This window comes from Danio rerio, chromosome 15 (assembly GCF_049306965.1).
Source record: "Danio rerio strain Tuebingen ecotype United States chromosome 15, GRCz12tu, whole genome shotgun sequence".
In the NCBI taxonomy this organism is placed as follows: Eukaryota; Metazoa; Chordata; class Actinopteri; order Cypriniformes; family Danionidae; genus Danio; species Danio rerio.
This window is the reverse complement of record NC_133190.1, coordinates 28,397,640-28,424,849: the sequence shown is the minus strand read 5'-3', so window position 1 is coordinate 28,424,849 and position 27,210 is coordinate 28,397,640. Positions and strand designations below refer to the sequence as shown.

At 36.5% G+C, this 27,210-nt stretch overlaps 2 protein-coding genes across 5 annotated transcripts in view; both read left to right on the top strand.

Moving 5' to 3' along the window:
* Nucleotides 1-27,210, top strand: part of tp53i13 (tumor protein p53 inducible protein 13) — a 732,349-nt gene that overhangs the window by 355,564 nt on the left and 349,575 nt on the right. The gene's annotated exons all lie outside the window — the stretch shown is intronic.
* The window catches only part of dph1 (diphthamide biosynthesis 1), a 178,700-nt gene that overhangs the window by 138,213 nt on the left and 13,277 nt on the right, over nucleotides 1-27,210 (top strand). For 2 of the 4 annotated variants that reach the window (XM_005157582.5, XM_005157581.5), the window contains exon 10: nucleotides 21,655-21,733. In XM_005157582.5, the coding sequence (XP_005157639.2) occupies nucleotides 21,655-21,733 (79 nt within the window). 4 annotated transcript variants of the gene reach the window in all.

The window sequence follows — 27,210 nt, the reverse complement described above, 5'->3', positions numbered from 1 at the left end:
AAAAAATATTTGAATTAAATTAGATTAATTAAAATATATACTGCATCAAGTACAGTCGCCCCTTTGAATTCGCAGGAGATTCATGCTAAAAATAACCCGCAATAGCAAAAATCAGCGAAGTAGTCAGCTTTATTTTTTTACAATTATTAAAGATGTTGTAAGGCTCAATCTTTCGTGGAAAAATAAGTCCAGTATTATAGAATGAAACTAAAGACGAAAACCATTTGATCTTTTTTTATTTATTCCGTGATGGCTGCGTAACTTCTACCTTTCGTGACAGCTGCGTAACATCTACCTTCCTTTAGCATGTTCAGAAGTTCATCTTTTTGTGCGGTGGTTAGCATCTTCCTCTGCCTTTTGGGTGCTAACACATGTGCCTTTGATGGTGCAAAATGTTTCGTCGACATTGTGTGGGGAAAACTTGCAAACATACTGTACAGTACAATACTTCAGAGTCACATTGTTAGCATTCGAAGAATTATGTATATTTGGCAGGCTGAATGCATTCTGTACTGGACAGGAGACACAGAGGAGATTGATTGACAATGGTCTACAGTCAATCAGGACGCAGAACACAATGCTTTGTAGAAAAAAATCATGTCAAATTTCACGAAAATAATCCATAAAACTCTGAGGCCTCGAAAAGTGAACCAAATTGTAGCGAGGGACCACTGTATCCCCACATACGCATGCTGATCATAAACACACACACACACACACACACACACACTGCCTGCCCTCTGCCATTTGGGAAAAGAGAAGGAAACTACAGCCCCCTTAAAATGATGCAGTGGGTGAACGAAGGACAGAAAGGTCTAAGAGAGACAGAGAGAGAGAGAACGAAGAGGTGGTGGAGGCTGTTAAAAAGGGAACGAACATGAAACAACTGATAGAGCGAGAGATCAGCCGCCCCCACCAGTCGTGCAGCTCTCACGCCACGTGAGTGACAACACATATGTAATCCAAACACAATCATGACCAGGAGAAACTTACATCTCTATCTCTCCTCTTCTCATTTCCACCATTAATGTCAGCCACTGCTGCAGATTGCTGTCATTTTGGCAGAAACACGAGCAAAGGAAGACATTTCAGAGAATAACGTGAGCATTGATTAAAGCTGCGCTGATGATGTATGTGAGGTCCTGAAGAAGATAAGAGAAGAGTGAAGCTGTGGTCTGCCAGCAGTTGTTTTGGTAATGAGAAGGTTAACTGAAACGTCCTACACTGAGAAACAAGACCAGACCCCAGGATGATATATCTTGTAGGACTGAACAATTAATTAATTAATTACACACATGTCAGTTGAGCCCATAGCTGAACGTAAAGTCAATAGTAAGAACAGTTGGTCCTAATGAGTTTGGTGTTAGGGCTGTGCAATTTGTCGATATTAATATTTATATAAAAAGTCTATTGTTTTATGTTTTGATCCATCATTTATTTCGTGGTGTCACAAAATACATTGTTAAAAGTAATACTTAATAGTTTATATAAGCGCAATATTAAATGCCAAATCCAGGGATTCAGACAAAAACAAGTATAAAGGCATTGTGGGAAAGTTGCAATCTTAAAGATACAATGTTTACATTTTACCATTTTATTTTGCAGTATTTTATTTTTATGTTGAGCCTGTAATCATTTGTTTTATGATTTATGAATAAGTATTTTTTATTTCTACATTTTTAATGAAATATTTGCCCAGAAGTGCTAAATTTGAACAAATATGAATTATATTCTAAGTATGTACTTTAAAGTATAAAAAAAGAAATAGCCTTTTTCATGTGGTCAGTATTTACTAACTGACAAAAGTCTTGTCGTCAATCCCAGTTGTAAGAGCAACAAATAATAACTTGATTTCTAGTTGATCGTTTGGAAAAGTGGAAGAAGGGAGATTTTTCTGATGAATCATCTGTTGAACTGCATCCCAATCATCACACATACTGCAGAAGACCGATAGGAATCCGCATGGACTCAAAATTTTCACAGAAATCAGTCAAGTTTGAATTTTTTTTTGTTTAGGGTTATATTCAGTATGGGGTAATGCAAGAGATCTGCAAAGTGGATGGCAACTTCAACAGCCTGAAGATCACAAACCACAGGAGAGGGCAAGCAGGATATTCTTCAGCAGGATAGTACTCCTACTCATATTTCAGCCTCCACAAGTTCAAATTTCTGAAAGCAAAGAAGGTCAAGGTGCTCCAGGATTGGCTAGCCCAGTCACCAGATATGAACATTATTGAGTATGTCTGGGGTAAGATGAAGGAGGATGAATTCAAAAAATCTTGATGAACTCTGGAGGTCCCACAAGAAGGGCTTCTTTGCAATGAATCAAATAACATAAAAATAAAGTCATGGAATGGCAGAGATGTATGGATGCAGTCCTCTAAGCTGATGGGAGTCATACACAATATTAATTCTTTTTGCACTGCACCATGACTTTATATTCTATACTGTACATTATTTCTATTAAGTAACAAAACTTTTGTCTAAGCAAACCCTACTGTCCTAATTAAATAATTAAAATCAAGACATGATCACTTTTTATTTGAGTAAAATTCACTTAATCTAGAGGTCCTTGAAGTCAAGTTATTATTTGTTGTTTCTAAAACTTGGATAGGTGACAAGACTTTTGACAGGTAGTGTACAGTATTTACTGAATATTGTGATATCTGTCATTATAATGATATGAGATGACTTATATTGAGATATGAGATTTTTTTCATATCACCCAACACAAGGGTTTCCCTTCAGTTTGTGTCGATGAATCAAGAGGAAAGATAGGTAGTCAGAAATTAGCAAAACAAAGTGATAATCATCTTCAGGCATTTGGGATGTTTGTTGTGTGCACTCACTGTGCAGTGTCAAGATGGTAAAATCTTTAGTGGGTCCTAATAAGCAAGGCTTTCATTTTTGATAGTGGTGCCGTATAAATGAATGTCAAAAGCAAAGAACCAAAGCCATAACCAAGAGTTTGCAATGTTGATTGTAATGTCTGTTGTGCACAGTTCCATATCTTAAAAATCAATAGTAATGACATGGTACAAATGAGACAGTTTTTTTTTTCCACTTCTGCAATTGGTGGTGCACAGAAATGGGTAGTGTGAGAAAATGATAAGCACTTCCAATCATTTCTAATGTCCGTTGTGTGCAATGACAATATTAATAACTGGTAGGGATGACAGTCATTCTAGAGTTTCCATTTCAAAATGACTCCTAGACAGTCAAAAAGTGCAGATAAGAAAGTAATAAGTTAGTCAGTAGTTTTGAATGTCCAACGACACTATGACATAAAATTGATAGTTGGTGCATGAAAATGAGAGCTAAAATCAAAATGCATAAGAAAAAAAATATTTTTTTAATAAATGTTGTTGGTTGATGCCTATATAAAAAAGTGCAAAGAAAAAGCATCAATTTGTAATGCCTTTGTGTACAATGGTGAGATATAAAAATCTCATAATTAAGTGAGATTTTAGTTTGTTTGTTTTTTGGAAGGGCACAAAAAGGAGTGCTAAATAAAAATATAGTAATCATCAACAATTTGTAACTTTGTTTGTGTGCAATCTCGAGACACAAAAAATCTGTAGTATAGTTAGTCCTAATGAGGGAGATTATTTTCTGCTGTTTATGATTGAAGGAAATGAGAAAAATATTCAAAATGCACAGAAATAAAGTCAATAATCACATTACAAATTTTTGAATCAGATTTAAAAAGGTATAGTAACAAGAGTTGGTCTTAAAGAGCGAGGAAATTTTATCTGTTTGTGGTTACATCCTAAAATTAAAGCTAGACTGTCCTAAACTTGATGTCATACATTCAAGCAACTTCAAAAATGTTTAATGTCCATTATTTGCAGTGGTGAAACATACAAATCTATCGTATAGGGCACATGTGAATATGTCAATATAATCATCAATAAGTTGTATGTACTTTGTGTGTAATCACAAAATGTCAAAAATCTGTAGCATAATCAATACTTTCATTGTAAAACCCAAAAGGTCAAAGTAACTCAAAGCGTTTAAGGAAACCAATTGCAACAAACCATTTAAGTTCAAAAACTAATCCTAATGATTACTGTGAACCTAATCCATTTGAGTAAACAAAACAATTTGAGGTCAGTAAAACAAACTAATCTATGAGAGTACTGTGTACTTTATTTAAGCTAAAGTAATAAGGTATTTAATTAACTCTTCAACACTCAGTTCAAAACTCTTTTCAAATGAGTAGAATTACCTTTCAATCAATTTTGAGTTAACTACATTCATTTCATTTGATAATGTTGACTGTTGGGTTTTATTATGTATGAATTAGGTTTTCCATTTAGTTTTGATCTGGTTGAGGAAAACGGAAGTAAAGTCATGTTGTGTGCAAGAAACAAAATCAAATAATAAATGAATCAAAAATCTAAATATATATAATAATGAAAGTCAATACTGAGCAAGGTTTTTGCTTTTGTTTGATATGGCTCTTAGGAAATTACAGCTAAAACTCAGAAGTGCAGAAACAAAACATGAAAATAACAGTTAGATAAAATAAAAAATACATCAAATAAAATGTTAGAAACAAAGGCAAGATTTTGTATATAGCACATTTCACACACAATGTTAATTCAAAGTGCTTTGCACAAAGAATAAAAGAAACAAAATACAAGTGTACTGTAACAAAAAACACCATAAATTATTAAAAACCTGTGTTAAAACCGGTTTTAAAAGAATGAAAAAGAAAAGAAATGCATAATAGTGTGATCTGTCGGACAGTGCTCATTCAGAAAAAAGCAATAATTACATTCCAAAATATTGTTTTAATTTCTAATGATTTCATTTTTGTTTATGGTAGTGAATGAGAGCTAGATGGCCAACTAAAGCTCAAATGCAGTGCTAATCTTTAATCATTTGTAATATTTGTTGTGCATACGCTATTAGCATAGAAATCAATAGCAACAACATTCACTCCTAATGAGTATGGTTGTTTTGCTTCTTTTTAAAATCGCACACAGAATTTACAGCTACACAGTTTTAAAAATGCTTAGAAATAAAGATAATGATCATCAATCATTTGTGCTGTCCATCGTGCAAAATAGCAAGAATTCCAAATCAATAGTGATGATCTGTCGGTGCTAATGAGCCAGGTTTTCTCTTCTGCTTGTGGTGGGGCATGAAAATGAAAGCCACCATGAGCATAAGAAAGCTTTGAAATAAAACAAGAATCATCATCAATAGTTTGTAATTGTTTTCGATTCACTGAGTTTAGTATTCTGGCTTGCAACCAAATATACGTAATGATGCAACAAATCTAGAATTCAGCCATTATCATCAACAAAGCTTTGACAGTATCTAGACCACTGTGTTTGAGATGGTTGATTCAAAATAAAACTTAAAAATCTGCATTTTAATATTTAAAATATCAAAGCATACACTCACCGGCCACTTTATTAGGTACACCTTACTAGTACTGGGTTAGACCCCTGTTTGCTCTCAGAACTGCCTTAATCCTTCATGGCGTAGATTCAGCAAGGTACTGGAAATATTCTGGAAAGATTTTGTTCCATATTTACATGATAGCATCACACAGTTGTTGCAGATTTGTCAGTTGCACATCCATAATGCGAATGTCTGTTTCACCACATACCAAAGGTGCTCTGTTGGATTGAGATCTGGTGCCTGTGGAGGCCATTTCAGTACAGTGAACTCATTGTCATGTTCAAGAAACCAGTCTGAGATGATTCATGCTTTATGACATAGTGCGTTATCTTGCTGGAAGTAGCCATTAGAGGATGAGTACAATGTGGTCATAAAGGGATGGACATGTACTGCAACAATACTCAAGCAGGCTGTGGCATTGACACGCTGCTCAGTTGGTACTAATGGGCCCAAAGTGTGCCAAGAAAATGTCCCCCAGACCATTCCATCCCCACCACCAGCCTCAAATGTTGATACTAGGATGGATCTGTGCTTTCCTGTTGTCCAAAAATCTGACCCCCCCATCTGAATGTTGCAGTACAAATCGGAACTCATCAGACCAGGCAACGTTTTTGCCTTCACACAGCCTGTGTGAATTGTAGCCTCAGTTTTCTGTTCTTAGCTGACAGGAGTGGCACCTGGTGTGGTCTTCTGCTGCTGTAGCCCATCTGCCTCAAGGTTCGACTTGTTGTGCATTCAGTGATGCGCTTCTGCAAACCTCGGTTGTAACAAGTGGTTATTTGAGTTACCGTTGCCTTTCTATTAGCTCAAACCAGCCTGGCCATTCTCCTCTGACCTCTGGTATCAACAAGGCATTTGTGCACACAGAACTGCTGCTCAATGGATATTTTCTCTTTTTCGGACCATTCTCTTTAAACCCTAGAGATGGTTGTGTGTGAAAATCCCAGTAGATCAGTAGTTTCTGAAATACTCAGACCAGCCCATTTGGCACCAACAATCATGCCACATTCAAAGTCATTTAAATCACCCTTCTTCCCCATTCTGATGCTCAGTTTGTACTGTAGCAGACTGTATTGATCATGTCTACATGCCTAAATGCATTGAGTTGCTGCCTTATAATTGGCTGATTAGGAATTTGCGTTAAGAAGCAGTTGGACAGGTGTACCTAATAAAGTGGCCAGTGAGTGTATAATCAACACTTTGTTTGTTGTCAAATGAAAAGCAGAATGCCTGATTCAGGGATGTTTTCTAGCAAGCATGAGGCTGTTTGTGGTGATATCAAGCCTGGAAATGCGCAGGCTAAACCAGCAGACCGCAGCACTTGAAAATACAATTCAACTTTAATACTCTGAGATGTTTGTGGATCCTCTGGCTGGTGTGAAGTGTTTGATGTCTGCTAGGTGGGTCATTCCTGTTATGCAGTACCTTTTGAACTGTGTAACTTTTGAAAAAAAAAAAAAAGAAAGAATATGCCTATATGGAAGTTTTTTAAAGGAAAGACTAGGCTTCCATAAAATTGATGTCATATTGATCAGAGAAGCACTGCAGTATGTGGCAGTGTTAAACATCTTGCTGCGTGGCAGGCAGACTTATAACAGATATTGATTGTAGATTTTTCACAAAAAAAAATATTCATTGGATTTACTTAATGTTTAGGGTAACTGGTTGCAAACAATTTAAATGGGTGATTATTTAAACAAACTAAATATATTTAATAATGTTCAACTTAATTTGTTCAAATTCAGCAAACAGCTACCTTAAAGTCCTTAAGTCACTATATATCTATAGTGGGCAAGACTAATACAGTAGGAATAGAACATATTCCACGAAGGATTGAACGTATTTTCGTCAATTTTTTTCTGCTCCAAGTTTTATTTTTGTCAGTTTTACCCACGTTATTGTACCATCCTAAAAGATTATATGTACAGTGAAGGCTAGACCCTGCTGCTGGGTTTAGTTAAAGATGCTTGAATTTTATCTGCTCAATTGATGCTTCTCACCCCAATGTTGTGTTAACAGCACTCACACACACACACACACACACACACACACACACACACACATATATATATATATATTCAATTCAATTCACCTTTATTAGTATAGTGCTTTTACAATGTAGATTGTGTCAAAGCAGCGTCACTTAGCTTCAGTTTTTTATTGTTTAAGTTCAGTTCTGTTCAGTTAACTCAGTTCAGTTTGGTTTAAAAATCACTACTGAGAGTCCAAACAGTGAAGAACAAATCCATCGATTTGTAGCACTACCGATCCCAAACCATGCAAGCTAGAGGCGACAGCGGAGGGAAAAAAAACTTTAAAATATCACCAAAATTGTATATTACATATCACATTATGTAACCATAGCTATAAATAATTAGTCAAAACATTTCATAGTCACAGTAGCAAGCCGACGTTGTAGGCAGCATTTTGATTAGCATTAACAAAATATGTTGTATTTAATGTTCTAGCAGGATTTTACAAATAACTCTTTTGATGGTCCATGTGAGTAAGTATAAACGTGCTTTTTGCCATTTGAATCATCATTAATTTGTAAAACCACCATTTTACCAGAAAGTTCTGGTAACACTTAATAAATTATTCATAGTGTGTAGGTATTATTAAGCATTAGCAAAAAGTGAATTCATTGTTTAGGCATCAACTCTACATTAATAGACGTTAGTAAACAGTTTATAAATATAGCTACAAATGCTGCGTTTTTTTAACATTGTAAGCACATTTACTGTATAACGTGCTTAATGATTGTCTTTGTGTGTACAAAAAGCCCCTTCATTATGCACCATTTATGAAATTGATTATTATTAAAAGCTGCATTATGACTAGTTAGGACAAAGACTAACAGTTAACAGTGACCAATTAAAAGTTAAAGGCTTTTACCTATCCTGAATCTCCTTTGTTCACATGTCTAAAGCAAAAACCTGACGGTTGTCTTCATGAAACCTTTTCCTTTACGTATCCAACAGTGCATATATATATATATATATATATATATATATATATATATATATATATATATATATATATATATATATATATATATATATATAAATGCCCTTTATTGTAAGCATAATGTAATTACACATCTTTGTCAGCTTTAAGTGATGTTTGGAGGCACCGATGCCTATTTCCCCGTGGATTGGAAAGGTTAATTGTGCTATTGTATGCTGCAGGTCGAGTGGCTAATTAAAATCCATTATTTCCACTCGGCAAAAGGAGTGCCGGCTGGGGTTGCTGCTCCCAACAGCGCGAGGAAAACCCCCCTGCAGTCAATGGCAAAGCTCCCGTTCCTCTTCCTCCTTCAATTAGACTCTTTGATGTGAAGTCTCGCCCCCCCACCTTCAGGCGACGGTTCGGGGATCAGCTGGAACGTGCCCTCATCAGGTCTGCCTTCACATGCTGATGGCGCCGTTTCAGAGGAAGCAAAACAGGCATCATTACATGTCTTTGACCTCCCCTCTCCTCTGCGGATCAGAAGTGGATTGGGAGAATGGGCTTGATGCGGCCAGACGGAGGAGTGCGTCTCTGCCCGTATGGCTCCCGCAGCGAGGGCTGTCTCAGGCGAGGGGACAGATGCTGCCTCTGATAAGCCTGTAAATTGAATTTGGTGGCGTGCTGAGGTTCCCGATGCAACCTCAGCCCCCCTTGCATATTTGAAATCCAATTCAGACACAGATACTAAGTTGGAATTTGCATTTACTGCCCATTCCTCATTTCTCTATCTGCTTTTTTACCTTGAACTAGACTTCTAAAGAAGGACTCCTGTTGCCGTCGGCTCTCTCTGACTTTCTACACTTTTTTGATTTGTTTTGTTTTGTGTGATCTGTGCTTGTGATTTCTGTACAGGTAACTGCTGACTGGATGTTACCGCACAGTGTTGCCCAAGAAGGTCTGTGTTACCTTGAGGAACACTGTTTACTTTGTTAGCACACGTTGCTATTCTTAAAGTGAACAAATTATCTGAGCAACTTTATTCACAACTTAATTTTGTGTTGAGGTTGAGGACATTAATACTTTATTTCCAATGAGTGGTATGTTTCAGTTAAGTACAGCACGGTCAAAGTCCCTTTACGGAAAGTCATTTCACTCAACTGCCATCTTTGAAAGTCCTCTTGGACAGTATGCTCAGGCATTTTGTCTTAATGGAGAAACATCAAATTCTCCAAAACTGCTTGCCAAGCTTATCATTGAATTTCATATTAGGAATCACCCTTAAAATTAAACAACTGTGTCTTTAGTTTCATTTCTAAACGTCCAAATCACACAAAATCTGCAGAAACTCACGTCTGGTCTGAGCTCCTCCCCCTGAGTATCGTCAGTCTACAGCGATCGATGATTGGTTCCTGTACTAGAAGGAGATCTTTATTCGCCAAATAGCAATCAATGATTGGCTCCTGTACTAGTAGGCGGGGCTTTATTCACCATATTGACGCTACACTTTTCCCCATTCAAAAAGGTACGAGGGACATGTCTTGTGTATTCTAGTCTTTGGTACAGTTTAGTACAGGTTACCTTGATCAGGCTTGTGTTTCCACTTCCAACAGTACCTTTACTTTGTAGGCTTGGTTTTGATCAATAGTCTGATGAAGAGCCTGTGTGTTCAAAATATCACATGCTTTGTCTTAGCCTTTTTAATTTAACATATTGGTAGTTTTTGGAGCTTTGGTGTCGCCGCATTCTTGATTACGGTTTTGATCAGTGTCATTCTAACTCGAAGTATGAAGCTACATGTAAATGAATTTTTCAATGTCATGTCTTTTGTGACCTCAAGTTCATTATTTCAAATATAAATACTTGAAGTGCACATAAATAGAAAAAGAAAGCGGCACCACACACTCTTTCCACACACTCTCAAACGCCTTCATAAACAACAACAGAGGACATACAGCAGATCTGTTCTTACTTCTTGGCATGTGGCTGTTTGTCACAGGAAGACAACAAAATTTGTTTGACCTGAAGATGACTTTTTTAATTGCTGTGTATTACGGTGCCATGTCTAGGCTGTGCATTTAAAAGGGGGCTTTCAGTGTTGTAATTATACCTGCCAACATTTGTCTGTGAAATTCTGGTAGGGTGGGTGTTTGTCTGCGGTGTGGTGTTGTTTGTGGTTGTTATAACTGTACTATGGACCGGGTTTGGGGCAGCCTCTGTGATTGGATACTATACCAAAGCTGGCGACCGGGGGTGTTACAGACTTTACCAAAAAGCTGAGGACCAAGGGGATATGGGTCTGAAATAGGCTGTGCGATTTAGGGAAACTTTTTTTATTTTTTATTTTCATTTTTATTATTATTATTATTATTATTTTATTTTTTTTTTTTTGCTATTTTGCTTATTGCAATTTTGATTCACATTTTAATTTTGTAGTCAAGCTTCAGCTCAATAATCTGTATTGTAGCTTCCTACTGCTAAAATGCAGTGAGTGTTACTTTAAAAAAGGAACTGAAAAGATATCAACTTATATTAGCAAAAAGCTCTGAAATTGTACTTTACTTGCTACTTGATTGTCCCTGGAAATACTTTTAGTTGACTTTTTAGCAAGGCACTCCTCATGTAGCCTTTTTAAAGTGCTGGTTGTTGTATTTCCTCATGCTGTGGCAACAATTCTGCGACATCTCTTACAAATTACCTGGTTTTGCTTGATGTCTGTGACTTTGAAACCAAGATATTCCCATATTACCAATGAGCTGTTTTTCTTTGATAATAATTTGTCTATTAATGCTTCTAAAGAGGCAGCCACCATCATCCCACTCTTTCACGTTTTCCTGTTTGTTTGTTTTTTATTGTTGAGGTTCCGCATAACTCGGTTGCGCAATTCTGATTGGGCATAATGAAAGTGTGCTCACTCAATTGGCTAGTAAAACTATCACACAGAGACGACATTCACGCATTTGCTCTGGGTGGGAAAAGTTAAATAATATGTATTCCATATTGCAGCCTCTGGCGATTAGCTAATCGCAATGTTTCAAACTGCAATTATGATTTGATTTTGATTAATCGCACAGCCCTAGTCTGAAATATGAGAGACTCCTGGGAAAAACGTGAGTGTTGGCAGGTATGGTTGTAATTCACCTGGCTTGTAGTACGTGCTGGTGTAGATTCTCTGTAAAGTAATAGTATTCAGCAGTAATTCTACCGTTATGCTAGGTACCCTTTGGAAAGGATGCCAAAAAGTGGTAAGGTACAATTTACTTTTGTGCCAATAAAAAACTAGACCTTTCTATTCAATATTCATATTCAGTTGGAAATGCATTGCAATACTGAAGTCAAGCATGTAAAAACTTCATCCATCCATCTGCCTTATGTTTTTGGTATTTCTGGCTGTTTTTACATCATCTTATCTTTTTACATCATTTTTTCAACCTGGACAGGTTGTAAACATGAAGCTTGTCTTGACAAACTTGACTTGTCTAGTAATCACAATCAACTAAAAGTTGCATCATGTTCTGCTGGAATCTCTGGTTTGTTTTGATTCACTTTCAATTAAAGGCTAATAACATTTAAAGTCCAGATGGTGTAGTTACAACATTACCAGCAGGGGTTAACATGTCATGCTAACCAGCCAAACTTTAACCTATTAGTGTAGCCATGCAAATGTGGTAGTTAAGGCTGGTTTATATTGCCAAAATGGCCTTGTTACTCTGGCATCTGTGTGCACTCCTAAGCTTTATATGCATAACTGTGGTTGGTCTTTCACAGATCCATCAAGGCAGCCGCTTTCTGTGGGTGGTGTTGGCCAGAGTGAGCCACAGTATGGATCAGACTTCCATCAAAGTCTGCCACTGTGAGATTAACCAAATTCCCACACACAGTAGTCAAGCAAAGCAGCTGTTGCATGATTCTGTGTCCAAATAAAAACAGTCATCCACCCATCATTTTAATTAGGGTTTTGATGAATTTTGATCCAAGGAAAAGGTTTCAATAACGTGCTATCATTCATTCATTTGCCTTTGGGGGGTGTGGATCATTTTGCAATAGCCGTACAGTACCATGATGCAACCTCCTGGAGCAACTGAGGATTAAGAGTCATGCTTAAGGCTGAGATTAGAGAGGTCATGAGGACCAGTCGCAGCTGTGAAGATCTTTGGATCCTCTGACGAAGATTTAAACCAGCAATACTCTGGTTTGCATTATGGATCTCTTGCTCACTAAGACATTCTTAACCCAGTTATTGCAGTTTCGACTGAAGCTACTGACTACCTGACAATCAAGATAATCTTGGAAAGCTAAAAAGTAAATAGGGGAGGTCATATTGGTATCAGCCAATAAAGGTTAATGTTATTGCTATTGGTTGATATTGGAAAGCATTTTTATTAAAGAATCTGAATATAAAGATTTGAATTTAAAGGCCTCTAAGTTATTGGCTTTCAATTATGAAGAGTTATCAATACCAGCCAAAATTTTAATATTTTTACTAAAATAATTTTACTAAAATTATATTTTTAGGCATTTTTAAATCTTTGGCACAAATCGTTTTTAGGATTGGTTTTCTTTATTAATTTTTTTTGGGTGACTTGACTATTGATGATATTGATGAATACATTTTTTTCAATGTACTGTGTGCCAGAATTATAGCCAAAAGGCTATTTTGCCTTATATTGTTTTCCTAAAATATAAAACATTTAATCAATAAATGATAAATACAAGCTTTAAAATACAAGATAACATGAAATTATACTATACCTACACTAACTAGCCACTTTATTAGGTACACTTTCTAAGACCGGGTGACTAAGACCCCTTTTTCCCTTCAGAACTGCCTTAATCCTTCGTGGCATAGATTCAACAAGATACCGGAAATGTTCCTCAGAGAGTTTAGTCCATATTGACATGATAGCATCACGCAGTTTTTGCAGATTTGTCGGCTGCACATCCATGATGCAAATCTCCCATTTTTACTACATCCCAAAGGTGCTCTATTGGATTGAGATTTGGTGAGTGTGCAGGCCATTTGTGTACAGTGAACTGTCATGTTCAAGAAACCAGTCTGAGAAAATTCATGCTTTGACATGGCGTGTTATCCTGCTGGAAGTAGCTATCAAAAGATGAGTACAATGTGGTCATAAAAGGATGAACATGGTCAGTAACAATACTCAGATAGGCTGTGGAAATGACACAATGCTCAATTGGTACTAATGAGCCCAAAGGGTGGCAAGAAAATATCCCCCACACATTGCACCAGTGGATATTTGAGTTACTGTTGCCATTTTATCAGCTCGAGCCAGTCTGCCCATTTTCCTATGACCTCTGACATGAACAAGGTATTTGCACCCACAGAACTACCGCTCAACAGATATTTTCTCTTTTTTAGGCCATTCTCTGAAAACTCGAGAGATGATTGTGCATGAAAATTCCAGTGGATTTGCAGTTTCTGAAATACTCAGAACATTCCGTCTGGCACCAACAACCATACCCCATTTAAATTCATTTAAATCATCTTTCTTTTCCATTCTAATGCTAAATTTGAACTACAGCAGATCTTCTTGACCATGTCTACATGCCTAAATGCATTGAGTTGCTGCCATGTGATTGGCTGATGAGAAATTTGTGTTAATGAGCAGTTGGACAGGTGTACCTAATAAAGTGGCTAGCGAGGGTATAATACTATAACAGAATGCTATAAAAACTTGTCTCATTCAAACACATACACAACTGTCAGGCAATCTGACTAACAAATATCAATATGGAGCCACAGACAGTATATAATGATAAAGATAAGTAGCAATAATCATTCAATCACTATACAACCTAACAACCACATGTTTATAACAGACAAGACTGCAAAAGAGCATAGTTTGTAAAATTAATGTTGACAATACTGACTTTCAATTAACCCATTTAACTCTTAAAAGCTTTTAACTACATGACATTATAACTGTTTAAAAGTCTTTAAGCTACACTTCAGATTCCAATTTGCTGATCACCTTTGATTCTTGTCCATCTGTCTATCATTATGGCTATCTGCCCTTTCATCTATCCGTCATATCTGTCAGTCGTTCATTTGACCTCTGTCTATCTGTCAGTTTCTGTCATCCTGTCATTCATTTTGTGCATTTTTGCCCAAACAACTGTTGCTCAACAGATATTTTGTCCTTTTCTGACCATTCTCTGTAAACTCTACAGATGGTTGTTTGTGAAAATTGCTGTAGATCAGCAGTTTCTGAAAACGGAGACCAGCCTGTCTCGCACCAACAACCACGTCAATCCAAAGACCCTTAAAATCATCTTTCTGTTCCATTCTGCTGCTCCTTTTACACTTCAGCAGATTTTGTTCACTTCATATTTCTAAATGCATTGAGTTGCTGCAATGTTATTAGCTGATTTGAAGTTTACATTAATAAGCAGGTGAACAAATGCCGCTAATAAAGTGGCCAAAGTGTGTTTGTTTTTGCTCATGTGGTTTATGAGGACATAAATTTGAATAATGACTTGGGTATGACCTAGGTTATACAATGTTGAGGTGGATTATGAGGACATGCTCTCATAATAGTTCTCATAGTTAAAACTGTTACAAAATAATACTTAACAGTTTTTTTCACACAATTGCCAGAGGTTTTCCTCTTAGGGTTGAGTTTAGTTGTAAAGGTTTGGTACAATAGGGTAAGGTCATATGATAAGCAGCTTTTACAGTATGAAAAACAGGTAACACTTGACAATAAGGACGTATTAGTTAAATGGCCATAAACCGCCTGTCCCAACATGGTGTTTTCCCACCTCTAGTTTGAAAAAAGTCAGGAAAGTGAGTAAATCCAGCTTTGACTAGGTGTGTTGAGTGGCGAAAAAAGGGAAGGGTTGCATGAAAAGAGGAGTTTTATTACGTTCACGCGCTGATTTTTACAGAGGCAACACAAACAAAGACACAGGGGAGATTGACTGATTACGTTTACATGGACATCATTTAAATTAATACATTTTGATTAAAGTCATTTTGTCACCACACCATCCACAATTCCTCTAGTGTTTCATGTAATTTTACGTGTTTCACTTTTACTTTGTTGACTTTGACTGCAGTTTTATCACTTTCGCTTTTAATTCGAGAACATTTCATTCATACCCTCATGACAAACAAGATTGGATTGGATGCTAGAAGTTGCTGGAAGAGTGTTGTTTTCATGCAATTTGATACTGCACCCCATATAGAGAAAAAAAAACTGGGGTGTCTGTGGTCCTTCACTGACTCGTAGGTGCAGAGAATAGTGTCAAACAGCCGTGTGTGTTTAGACTATCCTGTCACAAAATGCGGCGAAAATTCTATGCAGTGAAAATCCGACATGACATTAATAGTTTGATCAAGGTGTTTACGTGTATGTTTACATGTTTACATTCAAAGATCTTTCAGTCCATAATATTGTAGTGATATTACTGTAAACATAGTAACTAAATCATTTTGACTAAGGAATGTCTTTAAAACCTGAAAAACTCTGATAATGCAAACTTACTTTGCCATCTGAATAAACATTTATAAAAAACATTGATCGGAAACTTACCAAATCCATATAGACGGAACAATCAACACAAACTGGAACTGTGTCTTTTTCTAAAGGAAGAGGAGTGGCAAATCCGGATTTCACCATTTCCAGATTCAAAAAGGTGTCGGGTAAAAAATGTTCCTTACAAGCATATTTTTGTGTTAGCAAACCACTGTAATCCACAAATGTTGGCCTACTCGCAAGCTGTGCTCTTATCGTGGGGAAATGAAAATAAAAGCTGCGTCCCAAAATCGCATACTTGTCCACTTTTCTACACCATTTTGTAGTATAAATAGTGTAAGTAATGCGTTCACACTGAAAACTCTAAAAATAACAAGTGCACTTTAATTACCCGGATGATGCACTCATTCAGCCGTTAAACTGAAGTGTGTAATGTTCACACATGTACACTTCACGCACTCAACGACCGCAGATTTGCTCAGGTAGCAGAAGGGGCGGAGCTATGGGGCGCACATGTTGGAAAACTTTATTTATTTTGGATGGTGAAAGCAAAGTTCTCCTGCGAGAGTGATTATAGCACCTCCGGATGGTGAATGCAGTTATAGTCATGCCAGGTATCATTTGATAGTTTGGTCGTTTAGTTCACTGATTTGACAACCATCAAACATCATCAGGGAAACGGTTTTAATTTCTGCTTAGTAAAAAAACATTAGTGTTCTATTTGGGACGACACTACATACATATACTATACTGTTGAGTGTGTAAGTGCAGAAGTGCATAGTGTATAGTGTGCCATTTGAGACGCAGCTATTACCTTTGTTGTGGCACATTTTTAACCGCAACACTGACAAGCCATGTCTCCAAACAATTCTTCTTCTGGTTGGCAACACGACTTGGCACCTCTCTAAACACTGTAACAGGTCTTCAAAGCTATATCATGCTCATTAATGTTGTTGCATCTCGTTCACAATAGAGCGCACTGATTGGTTTGACCCAAGTCTTTCTCATTAATTAATGAACAGTTGTGCTGAAAACTCAATGATGTCACTTTGTACCCGCCGGCACAGACATCCTATCTCCACACTGGAATTTACACAATGACCTCATCACTGTGACTTAGCTTCAAAATTTATTTTCAAACTGCAAGAATGAATGACTAAGAACAACGCAAAAACAACCAATTTTTTCTTTTTTCTGAAGTATATATGTGTCCTAATAGGGTTTTTAGAAACGTGGGACATATCTATGACTTTCAACATCTCAAAAAATGTGTTTTGATGTTTCGTGACCATTTAGTGTTAGGTAATATGTTTACTCTGAACAATGAACTACATTCATTACAGCATTTGTTCATGTTAGTTGATGACAATACAGTTCATCGTTGTCGTTGTAGTTCATATTAAGTCAAGGTGCTTTAACCAAAGTTATCATGCATGAATTTGAATGTTGTTGGTGCATATTAACTAACATGAAACATTATTGTAAAGTGTGATCAAAAAACATAACACATCTCAAGAGTCCTCATAGTCACAAAAACCTGTCACAAAAACCAACCAGTGTGTGTGTGTGTGTAAAAAAAAAAAAAAAGTACTATATGGAATTTTTGAGGTCTTGTTCTCTTTGAATGCATGAACACTTCCTTTGTTGTACATTTACACCGTCTTGTCAGCTTCCCAAGCGTTTAGTTCAGCTGCAGGTGTGCGCATTTCTCTGAATGTTCTTTTACATTGCATTAGGCATCCAAATACCCACAATTCCTGTCTCAGCTCTTCTGTATTCATCACACACACTCAAAAGACAAATGCAGTTTCTCCAGACACTCTGTGGCTCTGCCTGCCAACCATCACTCATATTGTTCCTCATGTGACTCTCTCACCTCTCATGTCACTGTTATTCTCTCTCTCTCTTTCTTTCTCTCTCTCTCTCTCTCTCTCTCTCTCTCTCTCTCTCCCTCTCTCTCTCTCTCTCTCTCTCTCTCTCTCTCTCTCTCTCTCTCTCTCTCTCTCTCTCTCTCTCTCTCTCTCTCTCTCTCTCTCTCTCTCTCTCTCTCTCTCTCTCTCTCTCTCTCTCTGCCGCCTAGTCTGGCTTCTATGTAGGGTAGCTCCGTGGAGACTAGGGCATTGCAGTGCAGTTGTTTTTTGCTCACCTAACCTTTCTTAGCGCTGCTGCTGCTTCACCTAAGTCCTCTTTCCTTCTTCTTCTTCCTCTTCCTCTTCTTGTCTTGTCTTTCTTGATTTTACTTGACTTCATGCTTGTCTTAATAATAATGCTGTGCAGGGAAGCTTTGGGGCAGTGCAGATTTACTCCTATATTTACAGGGGAGAGCATCAGCATTGCACATCAATGTGGTTCATATCCACATTTACATTCACCCTGCGAGCTGATCTGTGATCTGATTCGCCAAGTGTGTGTGTGTGTGTGTGTGTGTGTGTGTGTGTGTGTGTGTGTGTGTGTGTGTGTGTGTGTGTGTGTGTGTGTGTGTGTGTGTGTGTGTGTGTGTGTGTGTGTGTGTGTGCCTGCCTTGCTTTTCCTTCACTTGTATCTTAAATAGTGTGCAACAATTACATTTTTTTTTATTAATTTAGATTTCTTTTGTTTTCTTATCTTTGAATGAAGATAATAATTAAATTCTGAGTTTTTAGTGCCTCTTTTTTACCATTTTTTTAATCAGACTTTATTATTTTTGTGCATGTTAAACTAAATGAAAAAGAAAAATTGTTATTTCAGTTAACATTTGTTTGAAGTTAGGATATTTTATCATTCTTAGTTTAGTTTAACTTGGTTAAATATTAAACTGCTAAATGCAGAGTGTGTAAAACTCAATTCATGTACTCAAGTATTAATAAAGTTAATAAACAAAGCATAAAGGTGATTCCAAAGTATTATATGAATGAATTGTATAACAGTATATATTGTCATTTGAAAAAATGGGTATCATATGGGTAAACAAACCTGTTTGTACTGATTTTCTTTTCTTTCTTTTTTTTCTTTTTTTGCATCTTTGGCACACTTTAATGTTTTAGATCATTAAACAAGTTTAAATATTAATCAATAATAACACATGTAAACATATGCAGCTTTAGAATACAGTTTTTATTGTTAAGGGCCATGAAACCTCCCACTTTTAGTTCAAGTCTACCTTTAATTTTTTTTAAAAAATGCATTATAATGGGTGTGGAGCTCCGCGAGGCAGGAGTGTGCGTGGCCAGCAGAGGAGAAGGAGGGGAGCGAACAACTGTTGTAAGTTGGCTCACAAAATGAGAGACAAACCATGAGAAGACCCATGATTTTATAGTTTGCAAAGTTAAACTGCAAAGAAATAAACAGTAATTTAATGCCCTGCTACATTTGTTATTTGTAATTTCATACACACAATCACAATTTATATCATTATAAAGATAATCGTCTTTATATAAACACTATAAATGAGGACTTCTCCCTCAATCCCTGGGTCTGAATGCAGACTCAGTGCTGCAGGTCTCTTGCCCTGCCTATTTGGACCATTAGCCCTGCTGGTAATCTGGAGGATTTAGGCTAACACAGCAGCATGGTGATGTGTCTAAATGTGAACGTTCTCCACTGATAAAAGACAAAGTGCGCCAGAATTCGCCAATTCTCGTACTGCTCTCCTGACAAAAATGCTTGCTTCACACAATCAGCTTTACTGTATCGGCCCTGACAGGCTCGCAAGGGAAAACATGCAACAAACCCCCGTGGATCATGGAAACAAACACAAATGAGTCTTCATGAACGGCTAAATACTGTGTGCCATGGGTCCGTGGATATGGTCTCACCCAGTCATCAACATAGGGTCTCACAGCTGGGCACTGGCAGGTCTGACTGTGTCTTGCCTTCGGAAAGTACGATTGAATATGAATATTATGTCATGAATTATTAAAAAAGCCGGCACTTCTCATAGGATTAGAAAAATCCGCTATGAATAATATTTAGAACTCAATGCGTCATCTTTGCACTTGCAGTTTTGCGCTACGTCACTGATTTTGCTCCCGCCCCAAAATCATTTTAACCCCAGAAGATGAAATTAGCTGACAAAAGCTAAAAATTTTACAGTTTTCCCCACAATTAAAGCTGACAGGTGCTAACATTGTCTTAAGTGATGCTCAACACAAACAAATCTGTTAAAATCTCAAAAAAAAAGTACTTTCCAATCCAAAGGGTTTCTTAGACCTTTAAAGGAAAACGAAATTCATAACTACACATCCCTGTGTAAAACCATTTGTTAAAACATAAGTCTAGTTAATCCCACCTGAATTAAATTTATCTAGCCACACCCAGGCCCAATTACACCTTTTTACAATTAATAAATGACTTTAATAGGATCTACTTGACTAAGTGAAGTAGACCAAACGATCCTCAAAGTCCAAAAAATTTCCTAAACAAGCAGCAAAGAATGCAACACTGGTGCATCGGGTGTTGCTGTCACCTCACAGCAAGAAGGTCACTGGTTCGAGCCTCGACTGGGTCAGTTGGCATTTCTGTGTGAAGTTTGCGTGTTCTCCCTGTGTTGGTGTGGGTTTCTTCCAGGTGCTCCGGTTTCCCCCACAGTACAAAGACATGCGGTATAGGTGAATTGGGTAGGCTAAATTGTCCGTAGTGAATGTGTGTGAATGGAAGCTGTGACGACCCCAGATTAATAAATGGACAAAGCTGAGAAGAAATTAATGAATAAAACAGCAAAGTAAAAAGAGATCTACCGGTTTGGAAAAGGTTTTAAAACCATTTGTAAAACGTTGTTAGTGCAGTGAACCACAGTGAGAACCAGTGAGTGCAAATCACAAAAACATGGAGCAGTCGATATCCTTCCCAGCAGTGGCTGGTCAACCAAAATTACCCCAAGAGCACAGTCACAACTCATCCAAAATGTCACAAAAGATTCAATGTTGAGTTTTCATGACACCACCATAAGTTAGAGATTGGGCAAAAATGGTTTGCATAAGGTCCAGGACAAAAACCACTGCTGTGATAAAAGAACATAAAGGCTTGTGTTAGTTTTGCAAGAAAACATCTTGATGATCCTCAAGACTTTTGAGAATATACTCTGGATTGTAAATCTGGATTGTTGAGACAAAGGTTGAACTGGAAGATACGTTTCCAATAATGCATGGCTTAAAAGTAACGTCACATTTCAGAAAAAACAACATCATACCAACAGTAAAATGTGTTGGGGGTAATAGAGTGATGGTCTGGGGTTAATTCGCTGCATTAGGACCTAGAAAACCTGAAACGTGGAATCATGAATTCTTCTGTGTACCAAAATATCCAGAAGAATGTCCAGCCATCTGTTAGTGACCTCAATCTGAAGCAAACCTTGGTTCTGCAGCAGGACAATGATCCAAAGCACACCAGCAAGCCAACTTCTGAATGGCTGATGAAAAAACGTACTAAAGACTTTGAGATGCTATGGCATGACCTTAAACAGGCAGTCTATTCATTCATATGTCAACAGTATCTATCTGTCTATCTATCTATCAGTCGTTAATACAGGCTAGTTTTTTAGATAAGCATGTAATCTACAATAAAAATAAAATCTATCTTTTAATTGCTCCTGTTTTTAAACACATTCCTAGTTTCATTGAAATTTATAAATTAGAAGGAAACAAAAAAAACTCAATTATGTTTTGATCTCTTCTTACAGATCGAGTCATTTCCTTTTGAATAATAATCCCCTGATTTTCTTCTCAATCTGAAATAATCACAACACGCATAAAATGATTTGCCATCTCTTGGACCACTTTGTTTAACTCTCTCTCTCCCCTCCCTCCCTCCTGTATAGGTGGGTGCAGATTGCTTGTCCACGCCTCTCTATCGACTGGGGAACGGCTTTCTCCAAACCCCTGCTGTCTCCATATGAGGTACACATATCTTCTTCTCTTCTCTATCCATTATTTATCCTACATTCCATGATGCTTTGAGTGAATTATGGGGAATAGCCACCATTAAACTGTAAACAATTAATGAAGTGTTTTAAATTGGATGCAATTAGGTGTTATTATTCTCCTCAGTTTCACCACTGAATGTCAAAAGGCAACATATTAGAATTAACAAATTACTTTCAGCAGACTACGAATAATGAATAAGCATTTCTGTAGCAATATTGTGGATGTTTATTAAATATCACTTTACTGTAGGGAATATAAGAAGTTAATCAACTTCTCAATCAATATTGCACAATATTTTTTAGGGGTGGCTCCTTTGTTTTTTCTGTATGCTGTATATGCTCTCTTAAGCCTCTATGAAAAACTTTGCCTGCGCTGTCATTGCTATGAAGGTGACACTCGATTATATTTGCCCCATACGCATAAAAAAGATGTAGACAAGAGATGCCCAAACTTTTTCTTTTGAAGGGCCGAAAACCAAACTTTATTGAGGTCTGAGGGCTGAGGATACATTAAAGTGTCGATGAGTAGTCTTCTAATTTATTTCCTAATATTAAAAAATAACTAGAAAACATTGCTTTAAATTATATTATTAAATGCAGTATATTAAAAAAATGTTTAATGAAGTTATTACAGCAAAAACATAAACGATCCCATTTAATGCAATGGAGTTCAATGCTGAATTACACTATGCTGCGCCAGCCTTTGCTTTGATTTGCTTCCTGATGTCATGTGCATTGCCTGAAATTCGTCGAGTGACAGTATTTACTATATATTTTTTTATTAAATATGATGAATTTATAAAACAAAACAAACAAAAAAAGGTTACAATACATTCAAAATTACGAAATTTGTCAAAGAAATTCACCCTAACCACCTACCCATCACACTCCCTTTTTTTCCAAATGGAATGGTTTGCCAGATCAAAGGTAAGAATGGGCCAACTTTGGCCTGCGGGCTCTAGTTTGGGCATCTTTGGTGTAGACTCTCTGCCAGTCTTTGTGATGTCAAAGCCTAGATGTCTTTGAATTGTTCTCTTTTACTTTCATTAAAATGACAAATCGTTGTGTTTTGCTCTTCTGATGTCCCGAACATCTCCCTTGTAAATTCTGTAGTTTTATCTTCTTTGTTCAAATATGTTTAAAAAAAAAACAGGTGTCTTAGTTGATAGAAAAATAAATGTGTACTTTAATTTAGTTGTCAAGTTTTACCAACTAAAGCAGGGCTGCCCAAACTTTTTCTTATGAAGAAAATCCAAAATTATGGCTTGATTGAGAGCTGTGGGCCGAAAGTAAATGTAGCAAAAAAGTTGCTATGGGTAATTTCCTCATTTATTTCATAAAATATATAACAAAATACTTTAACCATATTTATGAATGCATTGCATTATTTTTGAAAAGTATATGTTATTTTAATGAACTTATTACAATAAAACCATTAACAAAATTCCATTTATTAAACAATGACGCTCAATGTGGAATTCACTAGTCATGTTGAACCTGCCTTTGCCTTGATTTGCACTCTGATGTCTTCTGCTTTGTCCCTCATTCATTAAGTGACAGTATGTACATTTTTTTAATGCCCCGGGCTCGAGGATCTCATAATCTCAGGGCTCTCTCCCGGGACAGTATACTAAACAAGCTTTATAAACAATCATCAGCTAAGTGTGAACTCTTGAAATTCAATTCATTTCAAACTTTTATCCCCTAGAGGCAATTCAAGGCATATGGAGCAGCACCAAAAGAAAACAATATTATTAACATGCAAACACCATATACAAATAAAAAAAAAACAATAACAACAACAAATAAAAACAAGTATGTTGATTTAAAAATATCTAAAATTTGGACTAAAAATTGTTACTTTTGGAATTTAAAACCAAAATAGCCTTAGGAACAAAAGTGGCTCTCCGTCTCTGAGTTCTACACCCAGTACAACGAAACTCGTCCAGAGGGGAGCAACTCAAATGCTGAATGAAGAATGTGTGAGTGATCCTTAATAATTTTGCTTGCTAACCTAAGAATCTAGATAAAATAGATCTAACAGGCAATCCAATAATCCTAGAACACACTGTAACAACACTTTGTAGTCGGTTTATACTGTAAATTAATAGACTGGAACCAACAAGAAATGGAAAATGTAACTATGCTTTCTATAAAAGAACAATAAAAGGACAAAGCAATACTTTCCTCTCTTTTAAGAACTTTGGAACTGCAATTCTTGATTTTATTTCTTGTACAATTGGTTATTTTTATTTCCTGTATCTGGAAATTATCTTAACAAAAAATTGTTCAAAATCCAGCGGCTCATCTTTTAACAGGTGTTCATAAATGCAAACATATTACTCTTGTGTTAATATCTCTTAACATTAGCTCCCAATGCGCTCTAGACTAGATCTCAAAGTACTTCTGCTTGCATTTACAATAATTGTTTACATGACATAACTAGGCCCACACGGAATCTGTGCGAGCAGATATCGGCTGATTTTCAGCCTATCATTGAGTCTGTTTATTTACTTGTGTAAATGTGTGTACATTAATATTTCTTCAGTTATTAAATTATTTTCAGTAATATTATTAACTAAAATAAAAAAGTGTTCATATGATTTATTTATAATATAGTTTGTAAAGAAAAATTTTCTGTTATTTAGTAGATGTATTATATGTTGTACACAAATATCTGTGTACAAATAGCAAAAAATGTCTTCAAATTCTGTCTGGCCCTAGCTACAGTATAACACAACATATTTCCATAGCATAACATGCAGAATACCAAGCGTAACATTATTTGTATAAAGGACATTAATAAAGCACAAAGCCAAAGTCAGTTTATAGCCCAGCCTGATTATCCAACATCATTTCAGTTCTGAATGGAAGTTTGGCATCATTTGAAACACAACAAAAACTATTAAAAAAAGCCCATTTCCCCAAAGACACAACACTGTTCACCTCTGCCCCCATCACACATGCTGCCAGCCATGTGTGCCTTGCCTTTGGGACATAAAGGCTCTGTGCGTATTTGTGTACAACCTGTGTAGCTTTGTGTTTGTGTTCAGAAAACAAACCTCAGCTTTAGTGCGATGTGAAGAAGCAGAGTTTGTTTACCCAGCTTCTCTCTTTTCCTCTGAGACTGACGGGACGAGTCTTATGTTTAGGGTGTATCAGTAGCTCCTCTCACTGGCAGAATGACTACAGCGCCAATGCCAATCTTCATTCATGTCATGCCAGAACAGGACTTAGCCAGAATCACACACACCAAGCTCTTTTTTTTTGAATAGGTGTCTCTGTTAAATCCCTATTCCCCATTCCCAGATGCAAAACAACAACATCTGGTGGGTTTTATCTGCAGATAGATCTCATTAGGATGCCTGTTATAGTGTTCTTGCTTTAGTCTGTCAGGGGTATTACAAGGCGTAATGTAGTAGTGGTCGATTGAATCTGGATTTTCTTTGGAAGATGGCAAAATATTGATGTCTACTGGTTATATTGGAGCAATTTTAGTAACTTTAGTATTTGAGTATGTTGTGTTTTTTACTATTTCTCATTTGATAGTTTTTTGTATATTCTCTATAGTTTTATTATTCTGACATTTAATTGCTGTTGTTGTTGTTGTTGTTCATTATTCTGACTTTAATTTGTTGTTGTTGTTTTATCATTTAGTTTCAAATCATTTAGTTTAGTTTTTTGTTTTGTTTTGTAAAAGGTTTTTGTTTGTTTGTTTTTTAAGTGTATCCCTGGCCAATATGTCTTCTTTTTTTAGAATTACATTTTTTCAGGTTTTTGTATTTATTTTATTTTTTTGCGTCTGAGAGTTTTGGGCGTAAATGCCTTGTTGATGCCAGAGGTCAGAGGAAAATGGCTGGTTCAAACAGATAGAAAGGCAACAGTAACTTAATTAACCACTTGTTTCGTATGCAGAAAACCATCTCTGTATGCACAACATGTCGAACCTTGAGGCGGATGGCTACAGCAGCAGAAGACCACACCGGGTGCCACTTCTGTCAGTTAAGAACAGGAAACTGAAGCTATAATTCGCAGAGATTCACCAAAATTGGACTAGAAGATTGGAAAAATGTTTCATCCTGTCTTGTATCCATAGTTCAGGCTGGTGATGGTATAATGGTGTGGTGGATATTTTCTTGCCACACTTTGGGCCCATTTGTACCAATTGACCATCATGTCAACCCCACAGCCTACCTGAGTACTGTTGCTGATCATGTCCATCACTTTATGACCACAGTGCACCCATCTGCTGATGGCTACTTCCAGCAGGATAACGCACCTTGTCATAAAGCGTGAATTATCTCAGATTGTTTTTTTGAACATGACAATGAGTTCACTGTACTCAAATGGCCTCCACAGTCACCATATCTTAATCCAATAGAGCACGTTTGGGATGTTGCGCAACAGGAGATTGGCATAATGGATGTGCAGCTACAAACCTGCTGCAACTGCGTGATGCAATCATGTCAATATGGACCAAAATCTCTGTGGAATATTTCCAGTACCTTGTTGAATCTACTCCATGAAGGATTAAGGCAGTTCTGAAGGCAAAAGGTTGTTCAACCTTGTACTAGTAAGGTGTACTTAATAAATCGGCCAGTGAGTGTTACTGTATATATCACTATTAACGCCTTTGATGTCACTTTCACTAATGTTTTTACATTAACCTTTCTTATTATTAGTTAAATAAAATAAAAACTAAATACATGTTTATTGCTTTAGCTGTTAACAAATACAACTATTGATCTTATTAAATAACCAGTAAATGTAGAATTTGAGTTTAAGATTAATAAATTCTACAACTTTTGTTTATTGTTAGTTTATCTAATTTAACTGATTCATGTTATCAAGTGATACCCTATATTAAAGTATATTAATTATCCTTCTTTTGTTTACAGAGGATGCATTATATTTGTTAGAAAGCACAGTACTAATACACTGTAAAAAATGCTGGCGGCCACACAATCAATTTGTAATGGGGCAACAGGAATTAAGTTGGGTTATTAGGTTTTTTTTTCTTATAATTTAAGTGGATTGAACATAAAACAATTACGTTTTAAAAAATGTAAATAGGTAGATTGAACAAACAACTAACATAATATTTTGAGTAGTTGTTGTTAAGTTGTAGTTGTTGTTGAGTTGTTGTAGTACTAGTAGTAGTAGATGTAATAGTAGTAACAGCAGCTGCAGCAACAACAGCAATAGTAACTTCATAAAACATCTATATTTCAAATAAATACTGTATTCATCAAACTTATCAGCTCACTGTGTCAATGTTGCAGACATAAGGTGCTCTAACTATCCATTCATGTTGAAGTTTGGGTAAACTTTCACCCCGTGTTCGCTTTAGTGCACAAAACTGTTAGTGAGAGCATCATGACTGCTTGCAAAACTTGTGGAACATTTGAAGAGGGGACGGGACTTTACATACTGTAGGGTCAGTTGTTTGCC